Source organism: Heterodontus francisci, chromosome 29 (assembly GCF_036365525.1).
Source record: "Heterodontus francisci isolate sHetFra1 chromosome 29, sHetFra1.hap1, whole genome shotgun sequence".
Lineage (NCBI taxonomy): Eukaryota > Metazoa > Chordata > Chondrichthyes > Heterodontiformes > Heterodontidae > Heterodontus > Heterodontus francisci.
Genome location: NC_090399.1, coordinates 57,848,152 through 57,860,729, shown reverse-complemented (window position 1 = coordinate 57,860,729; position 12,578 = coordinate 57,848,152). Strand labels below are relative to the sequence as shown.

At 45.7% G+C, this 12,578-nt stretch overlaps 1 protein-coding gene across 9 annotated transcripts in view; it reads left to right on the top strand.

Moving 5' to 3' along the window:
* Positions 1–12,324, top strand: part of LOC137346338 (class I histocompatibility antigen, F10 alpha chain-like) — a 40,475-nt gene extending 28,151 nt beyond the window's left edge. For 4 of the 9 annotated variants that reach the window (XR_010968707.1, XR_010968706.1, XR_010968704.1 and 1 more), the window contains 2 exons: positions 3,547–3,609; positions 12,136–12,324. Coding sequence is in view for 1 of the 9 variants with exons in the window: in XM_068009843.1 (XP_067865944.1) it covers positions 3,547–3,560 (14 nt within the window). In the remaining 8 variants the exon portion in view is untranslated. Of the gene's footprint in view, positions 1–184; positions 1,397–3,546; positions 3,655–12,135 lie in introns of those variants that run through there. The other 5 variants (XM_068009844.1, XM_068009842.1, XM_068009841.1 and 2 more) reach the window with 2 other exon arrangements.
* The last annotated feature ends 254 nt before the right edge of the window (positions 12,325–12,578 follow it).

Genomic DNA, 12,578 nt, shown 5'->3' with positions numbered 1-12,578 from the left:
AGCTCAGCTCAGGAATAAATAGGACACTGAGGTTGTGAACAATCTGGTTCAGTCTGACAGTGACCAGGGAGAGGGATGGAGTAAGTGTCTAAGGAACAGAGTTTCCACATTGATCTTTCTGGGTTCCAACTCCTGTACTGGGTGTGAAGCCTCCATGTGATTCTGTCCATCTTTCATTTGCCAGGTTGATTCCGAATTGAAGATTACTCGAACTAGTGATTGGACTGGCTGTGTCACTGGGAGGATTCATTTAGAAACAATCTGGATGTTTTATCTTTATTTGGCTGTGTTTTATATAGTGAAACAATACATCTATCATTTATTGGAATTCTGAGTTTATTTTCTGCTTGGTAATTTGGTAGAAATCTCCAGTTGAATATTTTGGAGTTTAATATTGAGATGTTTCTAATTGCTGTTGTTGCTTGCATTCCTGCATCTGAGAAATGTTCATTTAACCCAGTAAAGGGAAGGGATCGACAGGCCGTGACCAATCACAGATCACTGAGCACAGGGAGGGATCGACAGGCCGTGACCAATCACAGATCACTGAGCACAGGGAGGGATCGACAGGCCGGTGACCAATCACAGATCACTGAGCACAGGGAGGGATCGACAGGCAGGTGACCAATCATAGATCACTGAGCACAGGGAGGGATCGACAGGCCGGTGACCAATCATAGATCACTGAGCACAGGGAGGGATCGACAGGCCGGTGACCAATCATAGATCACTGAGCACAGGGAGGGATCGACAGGCTGGTGACGAATCACTGAGCACAGGGAGGGATCGACAGGCAGATGAACAATCACAGATCACTGAGCACAGGGAGGGATCGACAGGCCGTAACTAATCACAGATCACTGAACACAGGGAGGGATCGACAGGCCGTAACTAATCACAGATCACTGAACACAGGGAGGGATCGACAGGCCGGTGACCGGTCATAGATCACTGAGCACAGGGAGGGATCGACAGGCCACTGACCAATCACAAATCACTGAGCATAGGGAGGGATCGACAGGCCACTGACCAATCACAAATCACTGATTATAGGGAGGGATCAACAGGCCATTGACCAATCACAGATCACTGACTATGTTTCTATCTCTTCCCTCTGGGAGGTTCGACGTTTTAATTCTCTGATCAGTTTAAGTTTCTGTTTTTTAACTGTCCGTCTTCATTGGTGCCTGAGGTTGGATCCTGTGTTTCCCGGGAATGTGGTTTATTAAATGAAATGAACAGCTTCACTTCCCTGAACCCAGTCTGTCACTGGCCTGTTGTATGAACCGAGGGTGGGGAATGTAAAATGTTTGGGATTGCACTCTGTACCACTCTACGTACTGGATTAAAGTTTACATTTGTACCTATTGAATAATAAAAACACTTGTTCCACAAACTGTATCTGTGTGTTCACTCTGTCCAGTCCCAGACCCTGACACAAAGAACCAGGATCACTAAGAATCATTTGATCAGGGTTGACTTTGAAACCATCACCCTGACCATCCCTTCCCCCTGCCCCATGACCAGTACAATACTAGACAGGGAATTCCCAGAGCAGCCAGTAATTCTCACTGGCCTTCACCATCCTACCTGGATGAAAGTTCCATGTCTATCCAGAGCTCAGTTACTGCTTTCCCATTACCCTCCTTCCCTCTCTGCTGCCTCTCAGGAAAATCTTGCCTGTCCCTCCTGCTCTACTATCTAGAGTAGGCCAGTGGACTGGTTACACTATGAACAGTTTGAGACAGTTCCCTGTGTCTTTGGACAGACCAGCCTTTCATTCCACCTCCATCACGAGCAGCTTAGCCCCACTACCACAGTCTGCCGTTTGCCTGTATTTGCATTGACCGGACAGTGTTCTCACTTACCCTGCCAACCAAAGACTGGACAATTACTGGCTCCCTGAGGAACTGACTGTCCACTGGCTCCTGGCACTGCCCCTGAACGGAGGGAATGTAGGTATAATATTCCTTGAAGGAACAGAAAGCCACAACCAAGAGCTCTCTCCAACCCAGCAGTAAATTAGGAATGGCCTTTGGAGACGTCCCTGTTAACTACTGGCCCAATCCCTCTGTGGCAGCAGTGTGGGATGGCAGATACCAACCTGCTCCTGGTCTCTGACTCTCTCTCTCTCTCTCATGAAAAGGCCTCAGCAGATGCTGGTTGTGTTCCGACTCTGGCTCCCAATTCCAGGAAGCTTCCACAGGCTGAGCCGACAGGGAAGGTTGATAGGGAGTCCTGGGAGCAGGGATCAAGGCAGCTATCAACTGATGAATACAAGTCATTGGTTAAACCTTCGAGATGTGAACCCCTGCCACTTGGGGGAAGTGGCACTGAGACACATGTACCCTCCCTGGGAGAGGGTGCCCTCGCAATCTGGCTGTCCCTCAGCAGTTAGAGGGAGAGGTTGAAGGTGGCTCCACAGTGATGGTGGGGGAGGCACTGATCTATAAAAAGTTAACAGAGACCTGCGACTGCCCTCACCAAGGTGGAAATCACCCACAACATCGACGATCCTGAGCATAGTTGAGTCCTCAGAGGGTGATGTCCCCAAATGAGCCAGTGTCAACTGGAGACCAATGTCCCAGGGCTGGGTTAGTGGCACCAGAGGGGATGGTAGATGCCTCGGGTGATGGACTCACCGACAGTAGCTGGTGCTGCCTGGGTGAACCAGCCTGACTCTGGCACCATAGGCCCACAGAACAATTACAGCACAGAAGGAGGCCATTCAGCCCATTGTGTCTGTGCACAGACACCTCAGAGGCGCTGGTGCCCAAAGAGGACCATTTGTCTTCATCCTGGGAGGTCTCAATAGAAGCTGTTAACAGGGCTTCACCTGATGGTGTGGACTGGGATATCAGGGACAGGTTGGTGAGTGGCCATAAGCATCCTGTCCCACTCTGAACCATCAAGACAACAGGAGCCTGTCCTGTTCAGTCCCAAGGTGAACCCACAGCTGACATCAGTGGGAGATGACTGTATGGACTTGGCACTAACCAGTTTCAGTGTCATTAACCCCAAGCAATGGTGAAGTGGAGCTGGAGCTGGAGCAGGTTTGCTGCTTGATGCTGATGTGGGGACAGGATGTCTGGATGTGGAGGTCCAGCACAAGGGGAGACGGGGTCAATTTATATATTTAACAATAGAAATCAATGTCAGAATCCCGAAGGTGGAAGTGGTAGGGATGACAGACTCAGTGACCTTACTCTCCAAACTCTGACTCACACACTATAGACAGCCTCTGTGAGCTCTGCAATCTGACCAACCAGTCTCTTTCACTCCTTCAAATATTGATCCAATTTCCCTTTAAAAGATGCAAAGCTCTTTCCATCACCCACTCCCTGTTTGTAGGGCATTCCATGTTCCAAACAACTCAGAAGGAATGTCTCCTATCTTCTCTCCTCACTCAATGAGCATTTTAAATTATTGCCCCCTCTTCAATGGCCCCTAAAACAGAGGAAATCGTATTTCCCAATTCACTTGATCAAAACCCTTCATCATTTGAAAATCCCTCAATGAAATCTCCTCTTGTCTCCTTTGTTCCAGTTGAAACAGTCTGAGCACAGATGGTTGGATGACATTGGAGGATCGGCCTGGAGATGAGGCACTGTAAGGGCACGGAATAAGCTTTCTCTTCTCGATTTTTAATTACAAGTATGCAGCAATAATACGTGTGTAAAAATAAATTACAGTATGCAAATGGTCATGCGAGGTGCAAAAGGATATGTGTCAAATATAAAGCCGACAAAATGCAAAGCTCAGGACAGGTGCATCCTGGTCTGAACTGATGAGAAATGAATGTGATATGATGTGAGAAGAGGGGTGGGGGAGGAGCTCTTTGAGCTGTTTCACAGTCGTCCTGGGAGCACATTTCTTTGTGGATATTAACTGTCCAGAAAATAGCTCAAACTGTATGGGAGCCAGATAAGACAAGTAACATTACCTGTAAGCACAGTACAATCCTCCTACAAACACCAACTGCACTTTCCTGTACAAGTAGCAGATGGAATTTACTACAGAGCAATGTGAGATGTTGCATTTTGGCAGAAGAAATAGGAAGAAGCAATAGAGACTTAACAACACAGTTTGCAGGAACAGAGGGACCAGGGTATTCATGTGCGTAGACCTTTGAAGGTGGCAGAACATGTTGAGAGAATAATTAGCAGAGCATGTGGGAACTTGTACTGCATAAATAGATAAATAATTGAATAGAAATTATGCTTTACCATTTTGAAGCTCTGGTTAGGCCACAACTAAAGTATTGCATCCAGTTCTGAACATCACACTTTAGGAAGGTTGTGAGAGTCTTTGAGAGGGTGCAGAGGAGATTTACCAGAATGGTTCCAGGGATGCAGGCTGGAATTGTACGTTGGGCTGGAGGCCCCACCCAACGGCCAAGAATTCGGGGGCGAGCCCGCCTCCATCCCACCTGGAAGCCATGCAGAGATTTTACGGGCCCCTGGCCGTTAATTGTCCTCGGGCAGGAGTTCAACCCCTCTGAGGCAGGAACTCCAACCTCCAGGAGCTGCCAATCAGCGGGCTGTTAGCTCTCAGTCCCAGCAGTGCCAACAGGAGCGGTGGCACGACTGGTACTGCACCCAGCGCGAGGTGCAGCATGGATGCTGGCCTTAGAATGAAGCTAAGTGTGCAGGGCCTCACCGGGGACAATCGGCCGGGCCCTGTCAAGGCAAGCGGAGTCAGTTGTGGGGGCGGAGGGGAGGAATGTGCTGCAGTGGTGGCTGCTAGGTTTTGCCGAGTGGCCTCTTAAGGTCTTGAGCTGCCCACATGCTGCTGGTAATGGACTAGCAGTGATGGGAGGAGGCCCTGAAGTAGCTGTTAATTGGCTACTTAAGGGCTTTAGTTGGCCTGAGGCGGGTGGGCCGTTTCTTGCCGCCACCACCGCACGTGAAACTGCAGCGAGTGCTGGAAGGCGACGGGAACGGCACCCCCCCACCTCCCACTCAGTTTTACAACCTCCCTCCTCCACCTCCAGCCCGCTCCTGCAGGGGGTGTAAAATTCCAGCTGCAGGATTTTAGTTACATGGTTAGGTTGGAGAAACTGGGGTTATTCTTCTTGGAGCAAAGGAAGTTGAGGGGAGATTTAACAGAGAGGTACACATTTATGTCAGATTTAGATAAGGTAGACAAAGAAAATCTGTTCCCATTGGCTGATGGTGCAAGGACGAGGGGACACAGATTTAAGGTTTTGGACAAAAGATGCAGGGGAAATATGAAGAAGAATTTTTATATGCAGCGAGTGGTAATGACCTGTAACTCGCTGCCTACGAGGGTGATGGAAGCAGGGCCGATCAATGATTTCAAAAGGAAATTGGATCGACACTTGAGAGAAAGAAACTTTCCGGCCTACGGGGGTAGGGCGAGGGAATGGGACTGACTCTGTATAGGGAGCTGGCATGGACACAATGGGCCAAATGGCTTCAATCTGTGTTGTAATGACTCTATGACCTCCTGCAGGACCCTGGATGCACCTTCAGCTCGATGTTATCAGTTCATTGCCAACTCCTCCAGTTAACCAGTAACATGTGCTACTTATATTAGACAAGTTGATCAAATGGACAGAGGCTTTTCCTTACCAGAATAATCGTGCTTTTGTTGAGGCTAAAATATCATTGATTGAGGTGATCTGCAGGTGGGGAGTGCACATACAGGTAGCTAGTGATCAAGGATCACATCTTACAGGAAACGTTTTTACTGAACGACAGAAATTGATGAGGATTAAATACAAATTGCCCATATGTCACCATCCTCAATGATCTGGAGTAGTGGAAAGAGAGAATAGGACTTCAAACAATGTTTAAAAAGTTCTGTGCAGATCACCCCTTTCAATGGGTGAGCATGTTACCAATGTATTTACTGGTGATGTGATCTAGACAGTGTCGTACTACATGAACTTACCCCTATCGGGTAATGACAGGATGTCTGATGTGTATGCCTGGACACCTACTGGTGCCCACAGCAGGTCCTTTGCTTTAAAGCAGTTGTACCACTGAGTGGTTGAAGCAGATGATCCATTACATCGATCAGACGAATCAATTCGTAGCATGGAATTTGGGAGAATCCAAGAATCAGGTCTAAAAGTACTTTGACAAATAGGATCATCCATTTGAGTATCAAATTGGAGACTCTGTAATGGTCCTAAATTATGGTAAAAAGGACCATTTTGTTAGGGTATAGTCCTGCCGTTTTTGTTCTATCACTGATCAGGCCAGTCCTGCCATGTATATAGTTCAGTTTTTAAGTAAGAAATGTCTGAGTTATATCAAATAGTATCACATTAATCAGCTCAAAACTGTCAAGGAATAAATACTACACCTTGCCGGCAGGTGGAATGTGTTTCTTCGAGTATTAATTGTTCTAGGTCTGGTTACCTACCTTGAGAGGCTACCTACTACTACAGAGATCGTATGGAGAGTCATAGAGTCATATCCAGCACAGAAGGAGGCCATTCGGCCCATTAAGTCCATGCCAGTTCTCCACGCAGCTATCTAATCAGTCCTACTCCCCCACTCAATCTCCTGAAGATATATTTCCTTCAACTGGCCATCTAATTTCCTTTTGAAGTCATTGATTGCCTCCGATTCCACCACCCTTGTGGGCAGCGAGTTCCAGATCCTTACCACCCGCTGTGTAACAAGTTCTTTCTCATATTCCCCCACTTCTCTTGCCCAAAACCTTCAATCTGTGTCCCCTAGTCCTTGTACCATTAGTGAATCGGTACAGTTTGTCCTTGTCTAGAGTGAGACAGATAAAATGTGTCTGAATGTCACTGTGCCACCAAGCTGTAATATAACTGATGTTTGTAGTCACTGTCATATAAACTAATGCTACCATGGAAAGGGGCACAGTAATGTTAGGCAATAATAAATGGTGCAAAGTAGGGTATAATGTCAGTCAGCACCCATGGACAGGGATTTGGTCTATGATTATAATTTGTGCTCAGAGAATTGTAATCACTGTACTAATAATCATGATATATGTTATTTGTGATGCTTAATGAAATGTTTGACAAAATATTCGAGTTTTAAATTGGCTGCATTAATTAAAAACTAATTGTCTAAATGTGAGGAGTTGGATAGGATTCCTTCTCTTCAAGGTGAAGAGTATACATGGGATAAACTTTCTCTTCTCCATTTTTAATAACAAGTATTTAACAAGATGTGTAAGAATAAATTGCAGTATGCAAATTGTCACATAAGGTGTGAAAGGATATGTAAATATTAGCTAAACTGTTGATGCCTTGAAATGCTGAGCTAAGGACAGATGCATCCTGTTGTGACCTAGTGTGAAAAAATAGAAAAGCAGATTATTTTTTAAAAGGTGTGAAACTTCCAAACATTGGTGTTCAGCAGTGCTTAGGTGTACTCATAGAAAGTTAACATGTAGGTACAGCAAGCAATTAGGAAGGCAAATGCAAGGGAATTGGAGTCCAGGAATAAGGAAATCTTGCCACAATTGTACAGGGCTTTGGTGAGACCACATCTGGAATGCTTTGTGCAATTCCAATCACTATACTGAAGGAAAGATCTATTTGCATTGGAGGCTGTACTTTAAAGGTTCACTAGATTGGTTCCTAGGATGAGAGAATTGTCCTATGATAAGAGGCTGAGTAAATTGGGTTCATGTTCTCTGGAGTTTAGAAGAATGAGAGGTGATCTCATTGAAACATATAGCATTCTGAAGGTGCTGGATAGGGTAGATACTGAGAGATTGTTTCCACTGATCAGGGAATCTAGAATCCGGGGGCACAGTGTCAGGATACAGGACCGATCATTTAGGAATGAGATGAGGAGAAATTACTTCACTCCAAGTGTTGTGAATCTTTGGAATTCTCTACCCCAGAGGGTTGTGGATGCTCCATCGTTGAATATATTTAAGGCTGAGAGAGACAGGTCACTCAGGGAATCAAGGGATATGGGGAATGGGATGGAAAGTGGAATTGAGGCAGAAGATCAGCCATGATCAAATTGAAAAGTGGAGCAGGCTTGACGAACCGTATGGTCTACTGCTGCTCCTATTTCTTATATTCTTTTAAATGTCACGTAATGTGGAAAAAGTTGTTATTCCTGATGTTGAATAAGATTATCATGGATTAATTTATTCATATTTGTTTTACTGACTCATTTGCAGATATGTTGTAAAAATAGGATTCTAAGCACAGAAGAAATAGGAGGAGTCGATGATAAGGCCCATCGAGCCTTCCCCACCATTCACTATGATCATGGCTCATCTTCTGTCTCAACGGATCAATAGTATAGTAGTAATGTTACTGGACAACTAATCCAGAAGCTCAGACTAATACTCCATAGGCATGAGTTCAAATCCCTCAATTAAAGCGGGTGCAGTTTAAATTCAATAATTTCATAAATAAAATAAAATAAAAAGTATGTCTCAGAAATTGGAATCATCAAGTTACCAGATTGTCATAAAAACCCATCTGGTTCACTGCTGTCCTTACCTGGTCTGACCTACATGTGACTTCAGACTGACTGTAATTTGGTTGACTCTTAACTGCCCTCTGAAATGGCCTAGCAAGCCACTCAATTGTATCAAACCATGACAGAAAAGTCAAAGAATAAAAATAGACAGACCACCCGGCATTGACCTAGACAGCGAAAAAAACAAAGGCTCCACCCTGCCCAGTCAACCCTGCAAAGCTCTCGTCGCTAACATCTGGGGACTTGTGCCGAAATTGGGAGAGCTGCGCCACAGACCAGTCAAACAAGAGCCTGACATAGTCATACTCACAGAATCATACCTTACAGCCAATGTCCTAGACTCCTCCATCACCATCCCTGGGTATGTCCTGTCCCACCGACAGGACAGAACCACCATTGGTGGCAGCACAGTGGTATACAGTTGGGAGGTAGTTGTCCTGGAAGTCCTCAACATCGACTCCAGACCCCATGATGTCTCATGTCATCAGGTCAAAAATAAACAAGGAAACCTCCTGCTGAATACCACCTACAGCTCCCCCTCAGCTGTTGAATCACTCATCCATGATAAACATCACTTGGAAGAAGCACTGAGGGCAGCAAGGGTACAGAATGTGCTCAGGGTAGGGGACTTCAATGTCCATCACCAACAGCAGTTTGGCAGCACCATTACTGACCAAGCTGCCCAAGTCCTGAAGGGCATATCTGCCAGACTGGGCCTGCAGCAGGTGATGAGAGAACCAACAAGAGGGAAAAACATACTTTACCTCACCCTCACCAACTGCCCATGTCAGTCTTGGTAGGAGTGGCTACACATCGTTCTTGAGCAGATGAAGTCCCATCTTCACACTGAGGAGACCCTCCATCATGTTGCATGGCACTATCACCATGATAAATGGGATAGATTCAAAACAGGTGTGGCAGCTCAAAGCTGGGAATCCATGAGACACTGTGGGCCATCAGCAGCAGCAGAATTATATTCAACCACAATCTGTAACCTCATGGCCTTTCATATCCTCCACTCTACCATTAGCATCAAGCCAGAGGACCTATCCTGGTTCTATGAGGAGTGCAGGAGAGCATGCCAGGAGCAGCACCAGGCATACCTAAAAATGAGGTGCCAACCTGGTGAAGCTACAACACAGGACTACATGTATGATAAGCAGAAGAAGCAGCATGGGATAGAGCGATTTAATCGATCCCACAACCAACGAATCAGATCCAGGCTCTGCAGTCCTGTCACATCCAGTCAGGAATGGCGGAGAACAATTAAACAACTAACAGGAGGAGGAGGCTTCACAAACAACCCCATCCTCAATGATGGGGGAGCCCAGGATGTCAGTGCAAAAGACAAGTTTGAAATATTTTCAACCATCTCCAGCCATATGTGTGGAGTGCATGATCCATCTTGGCCTCCTACTGAGGACCCCAGCATCATAGATGCCAGTCTTCAGCCAGTTTCACTCCACATGATATCAAGATAGGTAGATAAGGTGGCGAGGAAGGTATATGAGATACTTGCATTTATTAGCCAAGGCATAGAATATAAGAGCAGGGAGGTTATGATGGAGCTGTATAAAATGCTAGTTAGGCCACAGCTGGAGTACTGTGTACAGTTCTGGTCGCCACATTATAGGAAGGATGTGATTGCACTGCAGAGGGTGCAGAGGAAATTGCCTGGGCTGGAGCATTTCAGCTATGAAGAGAGACTGGATAGGCTAGGATTGTTTTCCTTCGAGCAGAGAAGGCTGACGGGAGATCTGACAGAGGAATACAAAATTATGAGGGGCATAGATTGGGTAGATAGGAAGAAACTTTTTCCCTTAGCAGAGGGGTCAATAACCAGGGGGCATAGATTTAAGGGGAGGAGGTTTAGAGGGGATTTGAGGAAAAAAAATTTCACCCAGCAGGTGGTTGGAATCTGGAACACACTGCCTGAAGGGGTGGTAGAGGCAGGAACCCTCACAACATTTAAGAAGTATTTAGATGTGCACTTGAAATGCCATAGCATACAAGGCTACAGGCCAAGTGCTGGAAAATGGGATTAGAATAGATATGCTTGATGGCCGGCGCAGACCACAGTGGGCCGAAGGGCCTGTTTCTGTGCTGTATAACTCTATGACTCTGAGAAATAGCAGCGCACTGTGGATACAGCAAAGGCTATGGGCCCTGAAAACATCCAAGTTGTAGTACTGAAAATTCGTGCTCCAGAACTAGCTGCACCCCTCGCCAAGCAGTTCCAGTACAGCTACAACACTGGTATCTACTCGACAATGTGGAACATTGCCCAGGTGTGTCCTGTCCACATATAGCAGCCCAATTCAATCCAGACAATTACCGCCCCATCAGTCTACTCTAATCATCAGCAAAGTGAGAGAAGCTGTTGTCGACAGCGCTGTCAAGCGGCACTTACTCAGCAGCAACCTGCTAACCAATGCTCAGTTTGGGTTCCACCAGGGCACTCGGCTCCAGATCTCACTACAGCTTGGATCAAACTTGGACAAAAGAGATGAATTCAAGAAGTGAGGTGAGAGTGACTGCCCTTGACATCAAGGCAGCCTTTGACCGAGTATGACAACAAGGAGCACTCACAAAATTGGAAGTCAATGGGAATCGGGGGAAAACTCTCCACTGGTTGGAATCATACCCAGCACAAAGGGAAGATGGTTGTGGTTAGGAGGCCAATCATCTCTCCCAAGGATATTGCATATTCACTGAGGATGGCACAGTGTTCAGTACCGTGTGCCACTCCTCAGATACTGAAGCAGTCCATGCCCACCTGTAGCAAGATCTGGACAACATTTAACCTTCAGGCTTATGCTGATAAGTGGTAAGTAATATTCATGCCACACAATGCCAGGCAATGACCATCTCCAACAAGAGAGAATCTAACCATCTCCCTTTGACATTCAACAACATTACCGTCACTGAAATACCACGTTCAACATTTGGAGGAAGGCAGTGGGGTTTACCATTGACCAGAAAATTAGCTTAAGCAGCTATATACTGTACCTACAAGAGCAGGTCAGCATCTGGGAATTCTGATGTGAGTAATTCCCCAAATTCTGCTCAATATTTGGAAAGCTTAAGTCAGGTGTGTGATGAAATACTCTCCACTTGCCTGGATGAGTGCAGCTCCAACAACATTCAAGAAGCTCGACACCATCCAGGAAAAATCAACCTCTTGATCTGCACCCATCCACCACCAGTGCACAGTGTAGCAGTGTGTACCATCTACAAGATCCATTGCAACAACTTACCAAGCCTCCTTCAACAGCATTCTCCAAATCCTCAACCTTTACCACCTACAAGGACAAGGACAGCAGACATATGGGAACACCATCACCTGTAAATTCCCCTCCAAGTCACACATCATGCGACTTGAAAGTATATCACTGTTCTTTCACTGTCGCTGGGACAAAATCCTGGTTTCCCTCCCTAACAGCACTGTGGGTGTACCTACACCACACGGACAGCAGCGGTTCAAGAAGGCAGCTCATTACTACCTTCTCATGGGCAATAAGGGATGGGAAATAAATGCTGTGGCCTTGCCAGTGACTGTCACACCTCATGAATGAATTAAAAAAAAAACAGATCCTTCAATGGCCTTCAACTGGAACTTTATAACTGGTGCTTACTGTACAATCTTAATGCAGTGTCTGTCTCTCTTGTTCTATTGCAGAAAACCAACTGATGAAGGATGATATGGGACCCAAACTTTACTCAGTCTTTACAGTGTGAAACATTACAAGCATATACCTCCTAACTCGACCACACAGTTTCAGTAAGTGTCACTTTATATGTGCTAAAATAAAACTCCAATTAATGCCCTTCACCTGCATATAAATAAACACAATTGATATACAATTAACAGATTCCCTTCTTTCTTTTTAAATAAATCTTAAGAGTTAATATGCACAAATAACATTTCAAAAGAAAATCAGAAACAATTTCCATATTCAGTACAGAGCGTTATATTGCCAGATGCTCCTCCTCGAGGACATGGAGAGTCAAAGAGAGAGAGAGAGAGATACAGCACCGAAACAGGCCCTTCGGCCCAAAGACCCCTAACAAGTTCTTTGTACAAGCATTTCTTTTTGTAAAACAATTCAGATTGTTGGTGAC